Here is a 27042-nt window from a genome sequence, read left to right as displayed (position 1 = left end):
ATAGTCTATTGATGAAATCGAGTTTGAAATTTTAACATTGTGGCAGCATTAGATTTCTTAGATGATTTGGGAATGGTTGTATTATTGACAGCTAGATCCATGGGGAGAAAACAAAATGATACCAATTCTAAAGTTTTTATTGACAACGTGCCCAAGTAAAACCATTTGGGGTAAGATTATCCTGGAAAGACTCTGGATTGGGAACACATTGCTCTGGTAGTACAGCTGACTGACTGTACTGTAACTAATAAGCAAGAAATCTACAACTCCAGGGTTGGTACAAAAGGATATTGAAGTCAAAAGTTGAAAATTGTCTTGATGCAGTGATTTTCAGTTTAATGCAGCCCCATGCTCATAGACATTGGCACATGTTTGAACTTTCTAACCTCCATCATGATGTGAGTAAGTGACAGGCTGATTTAATTAACCAATTACAGTAAAGTGTAGATAGACGTTTAGTTATCTGTTATTGACAAATTTGCAATCCCCAAAATTGCAATTACCTGTACTATCTCCCTTCAGACAGATATAAGACAGTGTCCCACCAGCAATTTTACCAAAACTGAAGAAAATGGTTGGATGAGCAGTGAAACACTCTAAAACTTTTGTCCAGTTATGTGGTCTTTTAATTGTTCTGATACAGCTCAAGATATTTCTAAAGCTATTCAGGAAAGGTTCATTTCTAGCAGTGTAACAACATCCAAGTCTTACGATACGATATTGTCGCAGTGTGAACCTCACGGTACGATATTTATTATCGTGGAAAAGCTCACGATATGGTGGGGAGGCTCATGATTAGGGACGTAACAATATCCAAATCTCTCGGTACAATATTTTCACGATATACATCTTACGGTACAATATTTATTGCGATATTTTGTGGAGGCTGTGAACCAAAATGTTAATATTCTACTTTTTCCTCTTAAAATGCCTTGACAAGACTTAATCTAAAGAATAAAGACTTAAAAGTGCTTAGAACTGTTATTTCTTCTTGTAGTCTACACTGAAATGGAGCAAAGGATCATGGTCTGTGTAGTTCCCTCTGTCTTTTTGCTGCACCATAACTCTTAATTTAAGCAAAGAGACTAGCAATTTGATATATTGTGATGGTCCACGATATTATTGTGAGAACTTTGACGATACAATATCACGATATTTTGGTTATTGTTACATCTCTATTCATTTGTCCTATGAATGTGACTTTTTTAGTATCAATAACTGCTCAAATGATAATCTTGTTTTGATACCAGTTTCAGTATTGATTAGTATCTTATTTTCTACACTTTTGACACAAAATGTCAAAAATAAATTTCCAAACTTCAGTCAATTTAAGATTAGTAGTCAAAGTTTGGCAACTTTGAGAGACTGATGACTTGACACGGTGGCCAGCAAGTGACTAAAACTGTACACTGTTATGAAGAGTTTACTGACAAATCATCTGAAGTCAGTACCTTATTCCTCTTGGTTTGCCAAAAGAAAACATTTAGTGGCAAGAACCTTGGGGCTGTGTGACTGTCTGACAGAGATGAGAAACAGCCCCATGGAGTCTTCCTCTGCCAATTCATCCATAAACAATGATTCACTGTAAGGATTCATCAAATGCATGCTCAGATTTCCCGCCAAGGCTGTCATGCTTGGGGACAGAATTTGGAACAATCTGAGATAAAGTTTGACAGACATGTAAACAGTCCATCCTTTCCTTTCAATCTCCTTCAAGCATGCAAATTCATCAATACTAAGACACCATAAACACTTGGAAAAAAAACAAAACAAAACTTGGATTATTCAAATATTACTATTCTGTATCCCATAAACAGCTGTGAAAGGTTAGTTCATCTTACAAATTTGAAGAGTTTGACAAATGCACAAACATCATTTCTCCCTGCGCCTGGGTGGGTTTCCTCTGGGCACTCTGGTTACCCCCACCAACCCAAAACATGTACAGTAGGTCAAATCCTCCAGATAGTCCTAATTAAAACTTGCACAAGTCCCAGCACTGCACCCCCTGCTCCTGATTCTGCTGCCCCAGTAGTATTTGCTTTGTTCAAATGCAGAGACAGTAAAGGGTGGCCTGATTCATCAGCCGGTTTCACTTTGTGGAAACCATCTGACCTTAGGATTCAGCAGCATTAGGATTCTACTTTTTAAAATTTAACCCATCGCTGCTATTGGGTCGTGACGTATGTAATACGCTGCTAACGTGGCTAACTGGTATATTAAGCTTTTCCCAAATCCCGTAGGAAGAAGGGCAATATCGTCTTTCCTCTTGATAAAATTCACAAAACATTCTCTTTGTTCCAGCTTTAAGTCCTCGATCTCGGGAATCGTTGCCAACACAGAATGTATGGCTCTTCGCTGATTGGCTGGTGCCCGGACTTGCACTTCTGGGGTTCTTCCAGACCGTCTAGTGTATTCTGATTCCTGACCTAGTTGCAGGAGAGAAATGAATTGAGTGGAGGCACTAGGTGGCGCCAGCCTGGCTAAGTAAAGGGTACCTTAACATTAAATACTTAAGTCTGATACCAGTGCCTAATGCATTCATTTTCTATGGGTATTGCACTGTCTGGAATTTAATAATAAAACATAAAATAATGCTTACAAATTTAATAAAATACTGCTTCTTTTAGTAAAATTCTAAGATGTTCATTTTATCTAGGGCAGGGCAAATATGAAAACGCTTTCATCATGTTTTTTATTACGTTTTAAATGATGTTGACACGTCTCAGCAACAGTAGTCATCTGGACCTGAGCTGAATAAGTCCAGCCCCAAAGGGTGGAGTTATAGAGTGAAAGTGCTCTGTCCTTGTTTACAGCTAACACCATTATGGGTCATTATGCCCCTATTGTGTGTTGTCTGTTTCACCTGGCACATTTTTAAGTACCTGATTAGCACATGATAGGCCTGTTGTGGTCTTTGTTACAGGTTAAAAATACTTCTGTAAACAGCTGGTAGATTATATCAAAGTCCAGATAATGTGTCTTCACAAATATAGTATCCTTCACTCCCCTTGCAATTTTACTCTCTGCTTAAAATCTGTACCTCACTGTCTTCAAATGAATGAGATGTAGTTTTTAGGTGAAAAATTGCACAGTGCACCTTTACGTTTAATACAAAAGTGAAACAGCAGAGAAGGAGCAATGAGTTCAGACTTTTGTGATATTCTTCTTGCGTATCTCTAAAACAGCTGTGTAAAGTGAGTTCGTCCTGAGCACACGCGGCTCATATTTTCCTCAGACTTCAGAGTTGCCTGGATTCAACACCTGCTTCTGCGATCTGCACCGAGGCATCCATGTGGTCACAGGCTGCGTACCAGAGACCATGAGAGGGTCTTATCATGTGCTCCCATTGAACCCACAGCTTAAAACCAAAGAAAGAGAAAAATAGTCTCAAATGTTTCACTGTTTGTTGAAAACATAGAGCAGAAAAATGGCCAAAGCACATTCCTGGTTGGTGAATCTTGTTCTCTGATGCTGGCAATAAACCTGATTCTGATTCTGATTCTGAGAAAACGCGTGCAAGTAACTATAAGAAGATGCAAAAAAATAATAAAATGTGGAGATCAATTTTCAAAATCTTGGGCCCAATCTTGCCAACCCTAATACGTAAAAGGGATGTAGCGCTCAGCCAATCAGACCTTTGTCTCGTAGCAGATTACAGGAGATACAAAATATGAATATTCTTATCTGGATAAAATATAATACCATCTGAATTTTGTCTAATGTGAGAATAGAAATTATATTACATCTGTTAATTAATGCCATGAATAATAATAATTAACTGTAAGAACATTTTTAATTTAAATTATGAAAGATAGATGTTTAAAATGCTATACTGTGGAACACCAAAAGATAAAACAAATAATATTGTCATGGAGACAAGATACAAACTGCACTTTTAAAGTAAGACCTGTAATTGCACAAAAGCCCTGTGTAAAGTCAGAACAAGACTAAAAAAATTAACAAAGCATATTTCATGGTAATTACAGGCAATCAAGATTAGACTATTGTGTAAAACTAAGTGTGCATAAAAATAGACTCAAACTGCTGTGAAAGTGAAGATTTGGTTAAGATCCATGCCACTTAATGTTTCCTACTTTGTTCCAAATGTCCTTAATTATAGCCGTAATCACTACTGTTATAAATCCCAGTGACTGTGGTAGCGCTCTGTGTTACAGCAGTAAATGAAAATCGGGCTAATCGTTTGAACCTGATTATAAAGTCGTCAAGTGCTTCAGTCTAATTGCCAAATATATTTCCAAATGAACTAACCCGCACAGTGAAATCATGCAATTCCACTGGTAGCCTTTTTCAAGCTAATTTGCTGCCTGATTGGACATGCCTGTAGTTTAGTGAATCCATGGATTTCAGAATGATGAAAAGGTAGGACCATGCAATAGCAATTAACAATTTAAAACTAAATATTATACCTTTTGAATTGTGAAATCTTACCAAAAACAGATTATTGCCTTACTTGTGGTAACTTGTGATTCAAGATTGTTCAACGTGTCACAATTACAAAGGCCCTATTATTGTGCAAAATTAACTCTTGTGAGGTTCATTAGGTCTTCCAATAATTTATGATATTAGGTTCTTTTTTCAGACCATGAGTTTGTTTTTATACCTGACAGATTTGACTGCTCACAAGTGGTCTTCCTCAGAGTGGTCAGGCAATCAAAATATGGAAATGTGCCCATGAGACTATAAACCGGGATGAGGGGGCTTTTTTACTCTCACACACCTGGGCTACTGTCCTGAGGAACTGCGACCTGCCTCCACCGGTAGGAGGACAGCGGCAAAATCAAATTAAATCAACTGACCAGACACGTCACAGCAACATCACGTGACCACTCTGAGGAAGACCACTAGTGATCAGTCGAAACTGTCAGGTATGAAAACAAACTCTTGGTCTGAAAAAAAGAACCTAATAACATGACTCTTGTGAGATTTAAGACATCTTATAATGTTATCTCCACACAAATATACCCAGAGTTGTGCTGAGTCTCATTAGCACATACTTGAGTAATCCTTTATTATTATTAGTCTGTTTATATCTCCAAAGCTCAAAATGCTCTACCTTGTGATGTTATGAAGCGGTAGTTTTCAAGATAGCAGCTAACTTTTACTTTTAGTTCAGATAAGATTCCAGAGCTGAAGTTATCCAAAATATTCTAGTGAAGGTGTATGGAGTTTAAAAACACAGTGGAGCACTTCCTGTTTTACCACATGTTTTCTGTTAGAGAGAAGAACTCATCCTAAATATGCAGGATATGTGTGTTAAACATGTGTGAATGAAACAAAACACAACTCTGCATATGTTTTTGAAGAGGAAACAACATTATAACATAGATCAAAATATAGCACAATATTGACCCTTTAATTTAAAAATGTATAAAACCACTTAAGTTTAAATGGTATTACTGACTCTTATATCAATGGAAGTCAATTCGTAAGGAGCACAAGACACAAGACTGATACTGCATAGTACTGGGGCTACTTTTTGCACATTTTAGCATCATATTTAAATTCCAGAATACTTGCAACCAAAACCGAAACAACAATATCTGATTTCAAATACCCCAACTTTCAGGCAGCTTCAAGTCTGCATTGTGGATTTCTTATGCTACTTTTTCCATCAGCAAATCAAAACCAGCCTCTTGAATGCGTTACGTAATACGGCACAGACTGTCCAGGATCATGGAAGTGGAGTTTCCTTGCTCCAATCTACCAATAATCTGCAATAATCCCAAAGGTAAATTTACTTTTACAAAACATAAGCAATCAAATCCCACTAAATCTGTTAATACATAAGGGCAAACAAATACATGCATTGTTCACATACATCGCCTATGGCCTTTTCCAAAAACTAAATATTATTACTGCCAATAAACATCCACTATTCGCAGTTTAAATGACTCAATGGCAAAATAATACAGGGTTTGTCCTTGGAAGAACTCAAAGTACAGTGCATTAGTATAGACTTTTTGCAATGTAAAATGTGCCTCTAACTGTGGAAAATGTATATTATAATGTGCTTCCAATTACAGCAAACCACAGTAAATAAATCACTGGCATCTAAACAAGTTTTCCATATTGTTGTTTGAAATTAGCATAATAGAGAGGCTTTATTCTCCTGCCTGATTTTTTTCTTCTAAACATTGCAGCTGTGGCACGTTCAGATAAAATGTAAATTAAAGACTATTCGGTTAATAATTGGGTCTTGGATTTCTATGGGGTATTAATTCACACATAACATATTTAAATCACTATGTTATCTTTTATTGATTTAAAAATGCTATTTTACAAAAACAACAAATTTACATGTCTGAAAAGTTTCAGTTTCTTTTTTGAGACTCCGAGTCTTCGCTCCCTGTGCTCTCCGTGCAAAGTCACTCTCCCTTCAGAGTATCTAATAAAACTACTGCATTTCACAACAGGTTTGTGAAGTTGTAGTGCATTATTCTGTATCCTACTTTTGTATATTTTGAGAAATTTGTAGGCTTGTGGGCTGTTTTGGATAAGATTGTACTAGTAACCGTAATAACGGTCTCGCAGGGCCCGCAAGAGTGATTGCTAGATTACTCAAACATATATAGATTACATATACTTTTCAGACATGTTTTTTGATGAGGGAACAACATTGTAACATGACAGAAAAATAGCGTAATACCCCCCATTTAAACTATTTTATTAAACTGTTTAATTCAGTTCACAACCTGATAAAAGCATTCCTCCAATCAGTATTTGGGTCTCAAGATAACGTCTTAGGTGGGCAATGGAAATTTTATTGAAATTATTGAATAAAGCCTTTATATTAACAGACTCTGTTAATAACAAACAACAAATTTAACCCCAAAATCATCCATATTATAGTCACACAAATCCATCACACAAGAGATTTTTCTTGGACATTATCTTTTTGCAGGTCTATTAGACAATCTAAGAAGCATAATAGGTGACAACATAGACAACATGGGACTCTTACCTCATAGACCTCTTCGTCCAGGATCCTGGTTCCAAAAACAGTGATGCCCTCAGTGTTGATCACAGCCTGGTCACTTCTGCTCAGAGGTCTGGTCACCTTCTTCTTACAGTCCACAATCATGGTCACAGTTTTCCTCTCCACGCTGATAGCCACACGATGCCATCTGCAACAGACAAAACAGTGCAATTTGAATGTAAAGAATGTGCCAATTATATAAATAGGAGGTAATGGTCTTATCATTTTCATATTCATTGCTATGACCTCAGTGCGAATTTGTCATACATTTTAAAGCCATAGATAGAGTAAAAGAGATGAGACACCTCAAACTAAAAACATGTCAAATGATATCAAGTTCATAACTGCAAAGCTCTGAGGCTGGAGATGTGGCTGCCAAAGCCATCGGCCTCCTTGACTACCACCAAATAATAACTAACACGCCACATTCATACTTGGGCAGTGGTGTCTTGGTGAAGTGTCTTGTCCAAAAACACAACAGCATGCACTGATGTGGACGGCTGGAATCAAACCATCAGCTTTGTGGTCACAGACCGACTACTTTACCACAGCCACTGTTGCCCCAAGAAAAGTTTGAATTAAGTGTGCTTATCTATCTGTCTATCTAGTGCGCATCATTACCATAAAAATGAATGCATGTTGTGCATATAGAGCTTTACAGTGAGAGTATGAAGTACAGGATCATTTCCTTGCCTGGTTTCAATTTGTGCTAAGTATTTATGTTGACTTCATTTGTCGCTACATTATTTCACAGCTGTGATTTATAAAAACCATGCCCAGATCTGCAGGGTCCTTAGTCTACAGCTATTAATAATTTGTACAACAATGGACTGTCATGTGTTTACTGCTGCTGCCATCACTTTATGTATCGTTGCCGTCTGAATGGCTCCATATGTTATTTAATAGTGAAGCAATTTATCCTCATAAATCATCAGCGCAGAGGCTAAACCAGTACTGACATACTGACAGCGATGAGAAATTTGCTGAAAGTAGCAGTAGTAGTATTAGAACTTGCATTAAACATAAGCTTGAGTTGGAGGGAAAGCAACCTCTATCGTGCTATGTTAAAAACAAAAGGTTTGAAATGTATTCAAATATAACATGTGTAGATCCTTATTGCACACTTTCTTCATCGTAAATTCACTTCATAATAGAAACAGGTGCACATTCTGTATGTTTTAGAGATGCATATGGATTTAATAGGGAAATAAAAAGGCACGCACAGTGCATACAAGCCTACCCCCGCAGGCGCCACTGGGCCTACAATTCAAAACATTTATAATCGGATGCAAGTGTTGTTTGCCTGGCAAGTCCAAAATTATATCTGTGTATTTTTACAGGGGATATCAGTCTGATCCCAACCCTCTCTGTCGCGTCTTGAGCCATAACTAAACATGATAGTCCAAACATGATAGTACAATAGATTTGTTTCCACATGTGAAAGGAAAGAACTCATTGGTCACCACCATTTACATTTACCACCTCCAGTTTAGTGCTTTGCTCCTTGATTCTACATAAATCCGTGATGTTTTTCAGTCCCTTGTGATATTTTTTGCTTTCTTTTTCCCTCATAAGCAGACATATTTGTTTTGATACGAACAAACCATGAATGTCCCTCATTGCCTAATCCACATGTCAATCACGGCCATTTGAAAACAGGGAGATTCACCAGTGACTAAACTCACAACTTCATAAAGTATTGAAGAAGTGTGTATTCTGGGTTCCAGGCAAAATGTTAGAATATAGAATAACTTTAGCACTCACCTGAATATTAAAAAATGTATATCCCTAGCCATTATTTTGAGGGATCATGCTATAATGAATCAACCAACCCTATGTAGTCATACAAAAACATGCTAAAACAAACATTTACCGTCTATAGAGCACTAACTTGACTTGTTACCCATCTAAGGTTGACATAAATCCTACATTGCTGTATGAGTAAACTGCATCACTCACTTGCCGTCAGCCAGGTTGATGGAGCGGAACAGCGGGTACTCCTCGGGGGCAGGTTTTCCATGTTGGTCCTCATACAGAAACACAGGGGCTCGACCCACCTCCACCCCCAGCTGCTGGAGACCCTGCTGGTTGTACACGGACAGGAGGAAGGACTGGAGACCTGCTTTGGGCTTTATGGTGAACATGATGGAGAAGTCCTCTGGGAAAACTCCACCTGAAAGAAATACAATGGAGGCCAAAGTCAATGTCTGGTTAGGTACATTCTTTTAGCTGTTTATTAGGCTGATTTATACCTGCTAGACTTTACTTAGAATAGCATAACATTACCTTAGAATAACATCACAAAGTTATACTACTACATTACAATTTCCATAGCTTATTTAATACCACACTGGTATCATTGGCTTTTTTACAGAGTATAACCAAGCAAATTGCTACACATTTTTGACAAACTAGTCTCAGTCTTTTGCTTAGAAATTGACCACAAGCTAAGTTAGCTGATGTGCTAATGCAAAAACTGGCAAAACAGTCACATGGTTACATTTAGAAGCTGACACAATATGCTGCAATGTTCAATAATCTTTAATAATATGCTAATTTAATGAAACGCCAAAATAATATAGGCTAATTTACACTTTGAACAAGCTAGTATTAGCCTTGCCATGCTTGTAAATAGGGTTGTTCCGATATTGATACCGATACTGGTATAGTAGGGGTAGCCTGATTTATCCAAAACTATTGATTTGATCCAGTTTTATATAAGAAGCGTCCCAGGTGAGTCTATTTTTGATCAGTTTGAGACATGCCAGCAGTAAAAAGAGGCATGCATTGTCATTTGTTTTGGCAAAATACAAAAAAGTTGCTTAAAATTGACCAAAAAGCAAAGAAAATGTGACTATAGGACGAATAGTCTCTGAATAACAAATCTCCTTAATTACGCACTGGTTTCACTATTTTATTATTACCAATCACCAAAAAAACGGGGATGTCCCAGTTTATATTTTTATTTTTCTGGTCACCCTAATTTAGAAGCTAACACTATACATTTCAATATTCAACAATCTTCAATAAAATGGTAATTTAATGAGACACTGAAAATAACACTTTGAACAAACTAGCATGTTAGCCTTGCCATGCTTCCAAATAGGGTTGTTTCGATACTGATACTGGTATCCACAAAAATTCTGATACTGCACATTTTTCAGGTATAAATATCGGCGGGTACTCACCATGGATCTATTAAAGTACACATACACCCAAAAAAAAAAAAAATAATATAATATATATATATATAATATAATATATAAAATAAAAAAAACATCCGATGCCATTCTGTATTGTCCCGAATGAGGACCCGTAGATCGGAGCAGCCGCTGTTTAGTCTGCGGCTAATACTAGCGTTATCGCCCAGAGCAGGTTAAATACAGACTCTGTAAACACTTAAAACTTAAAATATATTTGTGTTACCTCTTTGATAGCTCCATTTAGCCTTTGGTGTGGACAATGAACGTAGTAAAATAACCAAAGCGACGTTATGGAGAGTACAGAGTGCAGCCTGGCGCTAACTCGGACTTTGTTTACTTTGTATAATTAGTCATTTGCTCCGAGGATGAACTCTTTTTACAGGCCTCACTGTTGTTTAACCATGCATAGAGTGGCCACATTTTCAAAATCAAAAACTGGGACACTCCTGGTTTGTGGTGGTTGGTAATAATAAAATTGTGAAACAAGTAAGTAATTAAGGAAAATTGTTCTGCACTCAGCCCATTCATGAATAACATGTGAGTCAGTATAGTCATATTTTCTTTGTGTTTTGGTCGTTTTAAGCAGCTTTTCTGTATTTTACCTAAACAAGTGACAATTTATGCCTCTCTTTACTGTTGGCATTTATCAAATTGGTCAAAAATCTGGTACATTTCTTGTATAAAACTGGAACAATTCTGTGGTTTTTGTCTGAAACCAGCGGGACAGGAGACATAGGGCTCAAAACTGTGACTGTTTCGGGTAAATAGGGATGTCTGGTCACTCTAACCATGCACTGTGGTAGAAAGTGACAAAGTAGAAAAGTAAATATGCTTAAATCAGCACAAGTTATCATCAAGAAAATTTTATATTTGACTCTAACACTTAGTTCTCAAAAACCTATTATTAAAACTAGAATTTATTCTTGTGGATTTTCTTTAGAGATACCCTTTTATTTTTTGCTCTTGTACTGTAACAAAATTGAGTAGCCTCAGTCTACTTCTTCACACTGTGTTATCGGACTGGTATTGGTATTGGATCGGAATAAAAAAATAAAAACACTAATTGCAAATAGCCCAAAAGTTGAAAAGCTGAATAGTGAGACCATAACGCATTTCAGTGAGTCTACATCCAAACCACATGAGGTTATAGCATTAGCCTTTTACCTTAGTAATCCGCATCAACCAATCTTACCTCAAAATAAGCACATAAACGCTCCATCCTTGATCCTTTAAAGTAAGTACACTTTAAAACAGCTCATTTTTCACTCAGTTTTCTAATTGATGCTTTACAGAGGCCATTATGGATGTAATTGTGCTGGCAGACTGTTTGGGCTACTCTGGTCTAGCATATACACCCGCATGTCTAGACAACTGGAACTGTGTTTATAGAGGAAACTAAAGGTGTTTTTGGACCTGACTAAAAGTGCTCAAATTACTGTGATGCAGCACGTTTATTTTACAAGAGCTGTAAATATAACAACTTCAGCTAAACCACATTTGAGGTCACTGTGAAATTACTAAAGCCTATCAAATAAAATATGAGCTGTTCCTTACAAACTGCTGCTACTTAGCTGAATCAAATTTTTATATGACCTAAAACTGTATAATAGTAGGCCTAATTCTATATAGTGCATTATTATCATGATAGCCTACAATAATGCATTTAAATGTGCACTATGTAACTTTTCTGGTGAAAGGCCCATCACCTGCTTGTCTCCATGGAGATGTTACTGCTTTGCTCTGTGATATCACTTCTGAGATTGTGACATTATGAAAAAAACAAAGCTAGAACAGCTGTGAAGTTGCCATTTGGACCTTGAAGTGACATTATCACTCAACAAATCTATAATGTTCCACAGTGCAGTATTAAACCTTTCCATGAGGACACATGACATCAACTGGTTAAGTTATTGGTCAGATCTGTGGAATAATTTCCTGTTTTTTAAGGATCTTTGAGCTCTAAAAATACCTGGAATAACTAAATTCTTAGAGCAACACAAATACATCCTCATGAAGACAAGCAGGCGAAAAGCGACATAGCGCACCTTTCATGTCTCAATAACAGTCTGGAAAAGATGAGCTCACTTCAGAAGTGAATAAATAAGAGACTCATCATATAAGTTATGTTTTTTCCACAGCTATAGCGTAACTAATGACTGGGCCTCTGAATGAAACCTGTATTTTTCAGGGGTGAGGACATATCTACTGTACACACCAAACCAAATGCAGACAGAGAAAGAGATGAGTAAATTTTCAACTTTTACAATTCTACATCACCACAATCTCAGTCTACATTTGTTTTGATAGCATTATGCTTTTTTTAGGTAAAGCAGAGTTAGTGCATTTAATAAACTATACACATATGAAATACAGGATGCCAAGAAGTTTTGATGTAGCTGTCAACAATGAGGTAAACCTACAGTAATTTGCAGTATGTTATGTCCAACCATGACCTCACACATATGAAACAGTATATACTTAAAACTAGTGACAATGCTAACATTTCAAACTTGATTTTGATACTGAGGAATAGACTTGTGTCACGGCCCCTGTTGTGGTGTGTTTGTATTAAGAATTGTTCTATTTTGAGGTGACACAGATGCATTAGGGCCCAGAGCATCCAGCCGCCTATAAAAAGGACCCGCCCACTATGCCTAGGGCTGCTCCTCTGGCTCGACTCCAGCTGGCCACGCTGTCAGCCAATTGCCACAACACACTTTAGCCCTATTTTCACATATTCATTGTAACTTATTAATAAATGCTTGAGCAGAGAGCTTAAACCAGGCATGTCCAAACTATGGCCCGAGGGCCAAATGCAGCCCTCAGACAAATTTTTCTTGGCCCTCGGGCTTCCAGGAGAATTGGCCCAAATTACCTTGCATCAATGAAAAATTTACTTTTTGTTGCAAGTTTTTTGAAAATCTACCTTGATAAAGCCGATATTTAATATTTAATGTGTACTTTTAAGGATCTCAGCATGAATAAAGACTGATGGCTCATTCTAACGTGTTAAACATGCACATATTTCAATTATTCACTGTACTGAGCATCAGTCTACAGCCCTCGATCAGCCCTCTGCTTCGTCTGTGTTTAGATATGTGGAACTTGATGAAAAAAGTTTGGACACCCCTGGCTTAAACCTTTGCCGTAGTTGTGTCTGCACCTTTCTCTATTGTGGTCATAGCTGTAACAACTTGATCCTCAATACCAATTCCAATACCACAATGATAAAAAGTCTTATATTACCACGTGGTCTTATATCTGTGTAATCCCTCAGTGGTCCAGGTAGGTTCCATAGTGGCCCATGGACGGATATTTGTCTCTGTGATCTTATACTAGATTTGATACAGCTCAAAATCTTTCTAAAGCTATTCAGGAAAAGTTTAATTCTGTCCTGTAAAAGTGAATTTTTTAGTATCAATACTTGTTCAAAGTGTTACTATTTAGTTTCGATACTAGTTTCAAAATCGATTAGTATCTGATTTTCAATACTTTTGACAACCCTACTCAGTACTCCATTTAAAACATCTGCTGAGTTCATCCAGTCTGCTTAAGCCCTCTAGTAAAGTCACTCAATAATTCAAGATGATCTCAAAGACAGGTGCATAAATTAGTATCACATGAAATAACATTTATATGAGATATGTTTTTGTTTAGTGGTGCGCGGTTCAAAACAAAGACATAATGACTGTAATTCTAGTCTGATTGGGTTGTTTTTATTTGCTGCTTTGAGGGCTATGCCTTGGGTGGCCCTTCCACTTAAATGACATGTGATAATGCATTTAAGATGTGAGGCAAGGAGAATAACACATGTTTCACCAATTCTTCAACATCGTAAATTACAAGGACTTTCACTGTTGTTGGGAATCATGTGCCATGCCTAAAGAGACATGGTAAATGGGATGGTAAATGGTGATGGGTGAATTACAGTAATACAGTAATTGACTACAAGATAGGGTTGTTAGAAGTATGGAAAATCAGACACTTATCAGTACTAAAACTAGTATCGAAACTGGATACTCATTTCAGGAGGTATCGATACTAAAAAAAATCACATTCACAATAGAGAAGCGAACCTTTCTTGAACTTTAGAATGCTCTTGAGCTGTATCAGAACAAGTATAAGTACATAGATGAATATATGCCCATGGACGACTACCTGGATGGCTGAGGGATTACACAGATAGAAGGCCACATGATAAAATAAAAGAAATTACGAAGATTTAATGTTGAAAATCTTTCTTCGTGATATCGGAATCATTTTTGAGCATCAAGTCTTTTACTTAGTATTTTAACTTATACTACTAACATATAGTTATTTTAATATAATTAGACAAAAATAGAGTAATTTGAATAAATAAGTTTATCCATACATGGGTTGGAAACTTAAAAACATGATGTAATGTGTATATTTTGTATTTGTCATTTGACTGCTCTCTTTTTCTTGCACTATTTCTCACGATTGCATGGCGATTTGGCAGATTTTTACACATGCCCTACCCATTATGTCTTGCCAAGGGACACAACAACACTATGTGCTTTTAGGCTGGGCTTGAACCAACAACCTTGCTGCTCCCGTACAAATACCACTGCACTGTTCAACTTTCCCATATGCAGCTGTCTATGTGAATTTATGATGTATGCTATAAACATGTCCCCTGTTTTATTATTGTACTTTTTTGTTTTCTTTTTGGGTTTCTAAGGATGGACCATGTGTTGGCAAGGACACTGGCCAATAGAAATGCCATACGGAGCTGTCCCCATTGTGTCTTTACAAGCTACAAAAAGGCTGGCTGTTTATTAGAAGGCTTGTAAGTTGTGCCAGGTATGACTTTTAAGACTAGACTAGAGCAACTAGAAGACAGCTCCTCTAACTTTCACTGTATCCTAAAAAAAAGTGGATTTAAACTTTCCAAAATAACCAAGTAGGAATTTGACCCAGTAAACGGGACTGCAAAATACTGTAGTCAGTCACAATGAGAGAAGCAGATGTGTCAGGGGAGTCAAGCAATTTTGTTTATTGGTTAAATTTTACTTTTATTTGAAATTAAGCTTGTTGTGTTTAGGTGCACTATGTAACTTTTCTTTTGGGGGTCCGTCACCTTCTTGTTTCTTTGGATATGCCATCACTCTACTTCAAATGTTCCACAATATAGCATTAAACAGATCTACCTTACATTCTTATTGAATTACAGGTGGTTTTATTGCTTAAAAATACCCAGAAAAACAAAACAAAAGGCATTCTGACTGTGAGCATTGTTGCCTCTCTGCAGATCTGACCAGTAACTTGGCCCGGTTTGGTCTCCATGATGATAAAGTTTTAATGCCATATTGTGAAACATTTCAGACAAAGCAATAACATCTCCATGAAGAAAAACAGGTTTCAGACACTCAATTAATATATACAATTCAGTTACAGTTACAAAATGCAGCCTCGTTAATAATAGAATAAATATATTGACCTAGGCAGTTTATAGGCAATTATTCTAAGAGGTTAATGAATATCTAATGACTTTATACTGTGATTTGAAGTATAACATTACCTGGGAAGAGTTGGTTGGTGGGAGCGCTGATCTGTGCCTGTTTGCTCACTCTGTACGCGATGTCTGGTTTGGCTCCTCTCCTCATTCTGCAGAATCCTGGTGTTTTCTGTACCCCATCGGGAGAGCTCTGGAAATCTAGCACCTTCAAGACATCCACGGGTTCAGCTGTGAGACAAAACCGAGACAAAACTGGGTCAGTATCAAATGTCATGACAGAAGAATCTCCGTATTATTTTCTCTTTTTGTGTGTGGATCTTCAAAACGACTAAGTGTAGTTACAGTACATACACTTGATTCCCTTCCAGACACTGTTCATACAGAGTTAGTATAGGGTTTACTCTTATTTGTTTTGAGTAGTATAGCACAGCTGCTGCTCTAGTTACCTTGTATTAATTACCTAAAAAATAGTAACTCTGAACTCTATAGCCTTTGACATATTTTCTCTTTAAACCATATGTCCTTTCCTTCAGACATGTGACCTAATTTTGGTTATTCCAATGCACTGTGAAATGTGAAAGAACTCCTCAATACCTGTTTTTATTCAGTAATTAACCTTATACTTACAATATATTATATATTTTATCAAGTTTGACAAAGTGTTAGACTAAATTTGAATGTGCTATAAACCTATAAACTCCTGTATTTCATGACAACTGATTTATTTTCTGCATACATTGTCTGCTGTACAGTTTAAAGAGGGGGTATTACTCTTCTACAGGGTATTAACTGCTGACACATTACATATTTAGATCACATTGCTGCCTTTTATTGTTTTTTTTTTACAGAAAACAGTCTCATTGTTAATAAAAAATTGTTGTGTGGGAGCCATCGACTCTCAAAAATATAAATGGACATAGCTGGCCCACTAGCCGCCATGTTCCAAATAGCAATAGGAAGTGAGCATGGGCACCATCGACTCCATCTCCAATTCACTTTGTATCAAAAAAATGTTGTCCCTCTCTCTCTAATTTCTGCTGTCAGACTCATCATTTTTGGTCTTAAAATTTTTGAGTTAACCTGCTCTACATGATCCTGTGGTTTTCCTTTTTTCTATTTTGTCTGTAAATCAGTTCCTATTCCTAATATGGAACCCGGCTCCAAATTTACCCCTGTAACTGCAAGTCTCGCTGAGCTTCATTTGACTGGAGATGAACACTATAGGAGACGCAGGCTTGTGAGCTGAGCATTGGACAAAATCGTACATGCGTGGTTGACATATAAACTTCTAAAGGCATGTTTCTGATTAGGAAAAAATGCTAAAACATGATAGAAAGCTCTACAAAGTTTATTTATCAGAATACTCGCTCTTTAATTGAAGATGATAAGGATTGCTCAGACATGCAGTACATTAATCAGTCTCAGTACAACTTCAAACAACTATAAAACCTTGCACAATATATCACTTTTAAGGTAGCCGTTCAAATATTATTGTTCCCTCACAGTCTCAGCTTAAATAGACTAGACTTTCACAAAAGCTACTGCGCCAGGTGACCCCTTAGTTAAATGGAAATGTGATCTCCCAACAATCCTATACTAATGATCACAGGCCTCTACGTAAAGAAACCCATAATTATAGACTTGCCCATTAAACCAATAGCATTTTACATTCGTCTCTTAAACGTCGTCGTAAATCCTAGTTTCTCTGGCACATGGGCTAGTAAATTTGACTAATTTGAGCCTAGTATAGCACCATATCTTTGCTACTCAGGGAGGGAGGGAGTAAATGTATTTATAATCTGGCTGGTATTGTAAAAGCTTGCAGTAATTTTATGGTTCTCTATAGGAGTGTTTTAGCAGTCAACAGCCGAGCTAATCACCTGTGGCATTTTGATGGTAAGTCAACATTGTACACCCAGGACACCCCACCAGACCGAGGCCAGCTTTGTCAGCGCGTTTATGGGGTACTTTGGCACAGCGTTAGACAGTATTCAGGAGACATAATTACCCCTGTATCCTGATTCTACCACCCCCCACTGCTTTTCCCAATACAGACTATGGGACAGAGCATAAATCCTATGTCTGTTGATTGGTTGTAGCTTCCCAGAACAGAGTGATTATAGTCGGGGCGGTTTTACAAGCAGGATAATGACTTACTCCAAGGACCTGGATCTCTCTGTTTAAACAATTGTGTATATTATTAGTCACGGATAAAGTATTTTATTGTTCCTCTTAAAGAAGACATATTGTGCGCTGTTGATTGGAGCAATAATTTCCTAAATACAGGAGTATAAACATTACTCAAACACGCATGAATCACCCCAAATACAACTTTGAGAGGGTAAACGAGAAAGAAGAACAACTGTAACATGGTTTAAAGCTCTAAAAAGTCGATTTTGCATGATTGGTTCGCTTTAAGATATTGTTATGATAAGTAAATGTCTGCCAAACTACCAAAAGAGGCACACAGTTTTAGTACAAGTGAATGCCTTGAGATCAAATCTTATCGTAGAGAGAGCTATGAGAGAGCTAATATGTGTGATTGACAAGCGTGGAAATGCATGGTCCGTTTGTGTCAAAACAAACTTGACGCCAATCAAAATTCATGCACATTGGACAGTTTCAGATTATACGTCTTTGTAAAGTATCGTAAAAGTGTGTGGTCTTAAGAGTTCCCAGGCAACCAACCATATACATAACTTATATATAAACATCATTTTGACAATTATAGTAAAGAAAGCTCAGTCAGATGTCAATTTAGCATACACATGACCATGAAGTTTCAAACTATTTCACTTTAGGGGTATAGGCTTTGAAGGGCAAATGAATTGTGATTTGATTCCTGTGAAAAATGTGTTGATTAGACATTTTCTATATAATCCAGCTGTGAGTGAGTGAGAGTGAGGCACAATGACTCTAACCAATCAGAGAGAAGTGTGAAGTCTCATGAGCTTCAGATGACTTAAAGTGGGACTAACCACATAAACATCCCAAAACCACATTTCAGAGCTGCTAAACTAGGCAGCATCTAAAGGAGTAAAGAAGATCCTTTTCTGATTTCACTGACTACTTGAAATTGCAGTGGCCTCTGAAAACAGCACACATTTAGACTACGTTTATATGATGACGGTCTGAACAGAAGATGCACTTCACGTCTTCACTTTTTATTCTGCCTTTAGACGAGTGTTTTTGGGAGGAAATCTGCGTGCATACAGTGACGCAAAAGTGTGTGGAATTTGATTTGTATGTATGTGATGTAAATGTGTACGCAACATGAACAGTTCTGACCAGAGTTTTGCATCTTGTATTCAACTTTTCCACTCTGGAGGGTGGTTTCAGATTTTTGCGTTTTTAAGCCCCCAAAAATGCCGTTAGCGTCTAAACAAAAGGCATTTCCAATAAAATATTTTGTTGTTTTTACCTGCAGGCGTTTTCGTGTAAACCGGTCATTATATTTAGGCATGACTAGAAAGCTGTAGACTTGCCTAGTTTGCAGTAGAATTGTAGAAAATATACTCATTTCAGTAGCAAAAAATTTGGATTTAGTGTTTAGTACCACTTTAAGGTTAAGGTCAAGGCACGCTTTATAGCTACTCAATCATTAAGCTCATTAAGTTGATTAAGTTAAGTCAACAATTCTGCACCTTAGTATGATTTCTCATGCATTACAATGATATGAAGTTTACATGAAAGGTTTATATGAATAAGAAAGTCAAAACTGATATAGCAGACAGTAAGAAAATAGTGATTTTTACTGGCCACCCCTCAGAAGTACTATGTGCACTTTATGACCTCTGACTTTCTGACTTGTTCTTCACATGTCAATTGCACCTGGGTCATAAACTCCGTCTGTTACAGGCATGGCATTTTTCACTCCTTAACCTTCCAGTCTATCTCTGCGTATCAGGGTACCGCATGTGCTTGCTCAAACTATCTGCACTGTATCTTTCAATTGACATAGGCTCCTAAATGAATTAAATGATATACATATGAAATAGTCCAGCAATGCAAGTAAATGTTTTGACAACTCCTGAATTCTCGGGCCAAAAAGTCTTATCAAAGTCGCCTATTGTTGATGTTACAATGGCGCTCTGCCAGTAGAATTTCCCAATGGTTAGTTCGACCCGATGATATGCAATAAACGTGATTTATTGAAGTTGTTTGGATTGAGTGATATGGGCCAAGTATGTGTCACAGCTAAGGGCGAGTTAACTGTTGCTGCTTAATGTTATAATAATGTATGTCCTTGTAGTTTCAAGAGGTCCCTAAAGCGTCATGTTAAATTTTCTTTAAATAGGGCTATTAAACTGGGCAGTGTCTGGAGGACTGAAGAAGAGTGTGAGAAAGGATGAGGGGTGGGGTCTGGAGGTACTGTATAAGGAAGAGCGTGATTGGTCTTATAGGTATCCACACTTCAAACTCCAAACTCCGCCCCTGCAGCCTGGTGTTTGTAGTCAGACACATCTGGCTGTAATCAGGGCAGTCTTGTGTGATGTCACTAACTACTTGAAATTGCAGAGCCCAAATATCAGCACGAACTCAGATTTAGGTGTTTTTGACCAATCAGAAAGCTGCAAATTTACCCAGTTTACATTAAAGCTGCCAAAAAAATGACTAGGAACAGTAGATATCACAAATAAAACAGCATAGAAGCAGAAAGAAGCAGATTTAGTTTCACTTTACAACAGAGAATAATTTCCATATGTATGAACAGTATAGCTTTGGGCTGAAATAAGTAGAGTGCTATTGTTATTGTAGTTTACTCTCAAACTGTATAGAAACAGATAATATGACATCTGTTGTATTTATTATGTGTTAGTCCAAAGAAATAGTCAAGTAAGGTTACATTTAACATCAAGCAAGGCAAATTAGTCAAACAAGGGTTGTTTTGATACCAATGCAGCATTTATGGATGGATCAAGTAGGAGTGTAACGATATTCAAGTCTCACGATACGAGATTGTCACAGTATGAACTTCACAGTACGATATTTATTGCAATATCATGTGAAAGCTTATGATATGGTGGGGAGGCTCACGATTAGGGATGTAACACTATCTAAATCCTCTCAGTACAATATTTTCATGATATACATCTCACGGTATGATATTTATTGCGATATTTTATGGAGGCTAATATGCAATTTTTTCCTCTTAAAATGCCTTGACAAGACTTAATCCAAAGAACTAAGACTTAAAAGTACTTCGAACTGTTATTTCTTCTTGTAGTCTACACTGAAATGGAGCAAAGGATCATGGTCTATGTAGTTCCCTCTGTCTTTTTCAGTAGCTATTGCTGCACCATAAATCTTAATTTAAGCAAAGAGACTTGTAATTCAGTATATTGTGATGGTCCACGATGTTACTGTGACAATTTTGACGATACAATATCACGATATTTCAGTTATTGTTACATCCCTAATATCGTTGTCAGGACTAAAATCTGTACACTCTCAAATTCATGGTGGAAATATCACACTAAATACATTTAAAAAGTTAAATGGGAAGGGGAAAAAACTATATACTTTATTTAAAATCTCTGAAAAGTCGATTTTGCATATTAGGTCCACTTTAGCCTTTTTCAATCCATACCTTAACTTTAAACCATGTTGTTCAGTTAATCTTGAACATTTTCCACCATGAATTTGAGGGTGTGCAGATTTTAGTCCTGACAATGTCTTTTTTAATACAGAGAATCAAGATTCAAGGTTCAAGATTAGCCGAACATCATGGCTTAGAGTTAAGGTCTGGATTGAAAAAGGCTAAAGTGGACCTAATATGCAAAATCAACTTTTCAGAGATTTTAACTACAGTATATTATTGTTGGTTACCCATTCCCATTTACCTTCTCAAATGTATTTAGTGTGATTCAGGCATATTTCAGTCATCTTTATTCTTCTGTATTCAAAATGTCATTGCTCCGATCAGCCCATTTTCACCACCACTGCTCTGAAAATAAATAATTTACTTGCTACTGTGATCTGCAACTATCCACAAGAGGTGTTGACAGCTGTAAGTGGACTTGTTTCTTTTATTTTTAAGTCGTTTTAGATCAGTACTGCAATATAAAACATAATGATCCACGGGTGTCATAGATTATAACTGTATGGCAAACACAAAGCACAATATGTCTACTTTAAGACTAGGGTTTAGGTTTAAATTAGACACAGAAGTAGTTAAGTATGGTTAAGGTTAGGTTTAGTCTGTAAAAAAAGAATGCAAGTCAACGTAATGTGCCCAAAAAGCCTGGAAACCCAACTGTGGAATCTTAGTATATGAATATAAAAGTACAAAGGAACACTATTTATATCAGTGAACAAAAGTAAGGAATTTATAGCTTCTAGAAAATATTAAAATAAATTCAATTACAGCTCCTCAACCAAAACAGAGATCAAACAACAGTGGACAATAGCAGCACTGCTTTGTGATTTAATACAGTTCAGGAATCCTCTTTATGGCTGTAAATTCCCCATATTAAAAACACTGCTGGTCTTTATGGCACTTCATGTAGCAATAGTCAACAATGAACAATGGCGTATGAAATGTCCTGGATCCAGAACAGGCCAAGAACAATTCAAACTAGCTTTATTCAAAAAGAGCTGTTGTAAATCTCCACGTTAGACACACTTTTAGAATCCAAAACAGAAGTATAAAGCAAAGAAAGCAGATGACACATGACCCCCTTGACCGCTCCAAACCAGGAAGTGTCCTCTTCAAAGGCCCCATGGTGATAAACAGTGTCGTATGGTCAGTTTATAATCCCTCAGAGGCGATAGGGCCATGGGGGAAGGAGATAGCAAGCCCCATTAGAAATCTCCCTCCAAGGAACAATTCTAGATTCATGTGTTTGATAGCAGTCTGGGAAATATGTCGTTTTCAATGAACTAGAAAGATCACTAGAGAAAGAGAGACCAGCTTCTTGACAATAATATGAAACCTGTTAAATCTGTTGCATAACCTAAAACTGGCATTCAGAAAGTACAATACAATACAAATTCTACTGTATTATGACTATAACTAAACTTCATATCCTCCTGAGACACGGCCCATTCATTTGTGTCCTTTATAGTGGACACAGAGTTAACCAATCAGTCTTTTAAGTATTTTGAGAGAGACTCTGGGGGATTATAGGGTACTATCATGTCCAGGATTTAAAAAAAAAAAAAATAAAAAATTCAATAGGAGTTAGATGGTAGCTGCACAATAAAAAAAAGACAAAAAAAAAGAAAGAAATTAAAAGGGAGTCTAAAAACTTGAGGTGAGTGTAGAAGCTTGTCAGAGACACCAACCCATTACAAATGCCAGGCTCCTACATTACAGAGGACATGTTATAAAATTATGAATAAAAATAAAAATAACTAAATCTAAATGCTAAGATGTTCATTTACCTCCAAACTGATAGAAAAATCCCCCAAAAATTATATTGCAATACACTTTTTTTCTTCGGGTCCAAGGAGGATACAACAAACTGTCATATGAGCAGAGGTGGGTAGTACTCAGTTACATTTAATCTGTTGCATATACTTAAAGAAATTGTACTTTTCTAGCACCATACTTTATATTTTTATTGAAGTAACAGTACGTTTACTTCAATAAATATTTTGGTTATTCTTCCCACTGTCAGTACGCCTACAAATGACAAAAGCTTTATGATGAAATGATATGAAATGATTTGAACATCTGTGTTTCTTGCACGCTCTTTCAGATATGATTTAGTTTTTCAAATTTTTATGTCATTTTTGTACCAAAATACAACATTTTTTGAATATTTAGTCCTTCAAATTGCATTAGTTTCACAAATACACTTTCTTGGACCACCGCTTTGTACTAATACTTGAGTAACATTATTTTGAAGTAACGTTACACTTACTTGAGATTTTTTGCTTAATCTACCCACCTCTGAATATGAGCTGCAAACTTTTTTTTTTACATTTGAACATTTATCAAGCACTGTTTCTTCAGATATGATACCAAATACCAAATTTTATTTTAATTATAATGACAGAAACTTTCAAAATATAAACCAGACATTACCATCTGACTGTTACACTTAAGTTACATTTACCTGATTAGTATTTTTCCCCAATACTTTCTTACTCTTACTTGTCATTTCTTGGACCATTACTTAGTACTTCTACTTGAGTCATATTATTAAGTATCACTACTGTACTCTTATTGAATACAATTTTTGGCAATGCTAACCACCTCAGTGTATAGAGGACCTCCGTGGCATTGAAACCTCTTTGCCTTTAGGAGCCTGGCATTAGCTACTGTACCATTAAAGCTGCTGTATTTGTTTAAGTCATGTGGCACGTGAAGCCAGGAAGTGCTGATTGTGCACTTCCTGCTCATTTCCAGATGGGCGGGGCTAAAGAAGCACATGTTGAATCCATTATAGGCCTGGCACCGCTCCTAACAATCCCCCCCTCATTCTAAGTAAAACATACAAGCGAGTCCCCCCACATCTCTGCAGCCTCTCCTCTTGTGACCAGAATCAAAGCAGGGATCAGAGAGATGGGTGTGATTTGACTCTGTGGAAAATATTGGAGCAGATTTGGCAGACTGGAGCATGACACTGACAATGAACGTGACTGTGTAATATCTACTTTAGCTGTAGTTCAGTCAGCTTTGTAACAGACTAATTAGGAGATGGAAGACGTACAAGGGACTCATGTTAAGGCGTAATAACATTTGCTCATATGACACTAAATCAAAATTAGAAGAATGTTAACCTAGGCGCCATGAAAATGTTTGTGTATTTTCTATTATGTTTTAGTGTCAAATGGACTCCTGTCTATAACTGAGTCAGCTATTTCTCCTATTAAAGTGATAGTATGTCACTTTCTGGAGGTGGAAAATCAACTCCACGGAAATATTGGAACATTTTTCATGGAGATAGATCTGTTTTATGCCATACCATGGAATATTATAACGAAAGGAACAACATCTCCATAGAAAAGCGTTTTTTTCACTGCAATAAAAGCTTCTATAATGAAACACATGCTTTCATTTAAGTCTATTTTTGGCAGAAAAAGAAAAAAAAAAGTTGCATACTATCCTTAAGTACATTCTAAAATTCACTTTTTGGATGGGGATTTCACTTTTTGGAATTTTGCTTTGCATTGTCTTTGCATTGTTCAACTTCTGAGCAGAGTGATTTTATTATTAAGTTGCCAAAATACTATAATAATAATATGTCTTGACATTTTTAATACAATACTTTGTTTACTATTTGACTGGAACTTTTGGGGCATAGACTTTTGATACCACGATGATAATAAAGAACAGTTGCTTTAGACAATAGAATGTGATTTTCAACATCAAATTTTCTTTAATAGTACTTTCTTATATATGACCATGTAGTTTTCTATCTGTATACTCCCTCAGTTGTCCAGGTAGTTTCCATATTGGTAAACTAGTCTATCTTATACAGCTCAAGATCATCCTAAAGATCATTCTAAAGCTATTCAGGAAAGGTTAATTTTGGACTTTTTTAGTACTGATACCTGCTCAAATGAGTATCTAGTATCAAAGTCGCCATTCTTCTTGACTCTGCAGATTAACGTGACCTGGTTTAATATCACTTATTTTAAAATATTAACATGAGGGACAGAGTACAGTGTGTAAAACTAACCCAAAACTCCACAGTGAAACCATGACAGATTTCAACGTCTGTGACCAACCTTCGCCCACTGAAGTTTACTCAGAGAGACTAGTGTAAAATAAAGTTCCAAGTCCATTTTTACGCCCCACACAAATGCCTCATAAAATGGAAAATCGTCTGCTCCGGCTCTTCTTGAATATCGAGCTACTGGTTCTGAAAAAAAGAGGACTTTTCACTGAAGGTCTCTTTGTGAGTTTGAGAATGCCTTTCTACATTACTGCATACCTCACAGCCTCATATATTCCAGATGTGCTGAATTGGCCTGTGCTCTCTCTCTCCTCTCCTCCCTCCAACCCCCTCTTTCCTTTTCTCTCTCCTCTTCTCCTCTTTCTTCTCTCTCTCCCTTCTCTCCTCCTCTTCTCTCTCCTTTTTCTTTCCTCACTCTCTCCTCGCACCTTCCCCCTCCTCTTTCTCCTTCTCTCTACTTTATACTTTCTGTCATATTTCTCTTCTCTTCCCCGTCTCGGCCCAATTTCTCTCTCTTTTTCCTCCTCTGTCTCCCCTTTCCTTTCTCTTTCCGCGTTGTCTCCTTTCACCCTTCTTTTTTCTTCACTCTCTCTATACTTTCTCTCTCTCTCTCCTTTTCTCTCTCCCTTCTCCTTTCTCTCCTTCTCTTGCATTTTCCCCTCTCTCTCCTCTCCTTTCTCTCTCCTCTCTCTTCACCCCTTTCCAGCTCTTACCCCTCTCGTTTCTTAAATCCCTCTCCTCTTTCCTCTCCTGTTCCTCTTCCCTCTCCCTCCTTTCGCCCACTCTCTTATTTCTTCTTTCTCTCTTGTCCATCTCTCCATCCTCTCCTCTCTGTCCTCTATCTTTTTCTCCTCCCCTTTGTTTTCTCTTTCCTTATTGTCTCCTCTCACCCCCCTTCTCTTCTCCCTCTCTCTTATCCTTTCTCTCCTCTCTTGCCTTTTCCCCCCTCTCTCCCCTCCTTTCTCTCTCCTCACCCTCCCCCTTCCCATTTTCAACTCTTCTCCTTTCTTTAACCTCTCTCTCCTCTACTCCTCTTTCCTCTCCTGTTCCTCCTCCGTCTCCCTCCTCTACCCACTTTCTCCTTTCTCCTGCTCTCTTATTTCTTCTTTCTCTCTTCTCTCTCTCCATCCTCTCCTCTCTGTCCTCTCTCGTTTTCTCCTCCCTCTCCCCTTTGTTTTGTCTGTTTGTATTGTCTCCTCTCCCACTCCTCTTTCTCTTGTCTCTCTCCTATACTTTCTCTCCTCTCTCTTCTCTTCTCTCCTCTCCTCTCCTCTTACTGTCTCTCTGCTCCTCCTTTTTTTGCTGCTCTTTCTCCTCTCTCTCCCCTCTCCTTTCTGTCTTCCACCCCTCTCTTTTCTTAAACCTCTCTCTCCCCTATTCCTTTTTTTCCTTACTTACTCTCTCCTTTCTCCTGCTCTCCTATGTCCCCTTTCTCTCTTCTCCATCTCTCCATCCTCTCCTCTCTGTCTCCTCTCTGCCCCTCACCTTGCTCCCTTCCCTCTTCCCGTCCTCCTTTTTTCTCACTCCTTCTTTTCCCCCGTTGCTTCCCTTTACAGAATCTCTTAAAAACCCGCCGTATCCCAAAGCAATCTAAGATGCCAGCTCGCCCCGCGTACGAGTCCGTGCCAGCGTGCTATGCCCTCATCATATCCTGCAAAAAAATAAAATAAAATCCTTGAAAGCTGAGTATTTTAATGATAAGGCTGGTAAACCACAAGAGAATAAAAAAGTATA

General features: G+C 37.3%; 1 protein-coding gene across 1 annotated transcript in view; it reads right to left on the bottom strand.

The window, feature by feature from the left end:
- The window catches only part of LOC110153471 (collagen alpha-1(XI) chain-like), a 214237-nt gene that overhangs the window by 179761 nt on the left and 7434 nt on the right, over positions 1-27042 (bottom strand). The window contains 3 exon segments of the mRNA XM_020917373.2: positions 6983-7145; positions 8957-9170; positions 15743-15907. Coding sequence (XP_020773032.2) covers positions 6983-7145; positions 8957-9170; positions 15743-15907 — 542 coding nt within the window.

Source organism: Boleophthalmus pectinirostris, unplaced genomic scaffold, assembly GCF_026225935.1.
Source record: "Boleophthalmus pectinirostris isolate CB_2022bp ecotype Guang Dong unplaced genomic scaffold, ASM2622593v1 HiC_scaffold_16, whole genome shotgun sequence".
Lineage (NCBI taxonomy): Eukaryota > Metazoa > Chordata > Actinopteri > Gobiiformes > Gobiidae > Boleophthalmus > Boleophthalmus pectinirostris.
The sequence above is the reverse complement of the archived record's forward strand: the minus strand, read 5'-3'. Positions and strand labels throughout refer to the sequence as shown.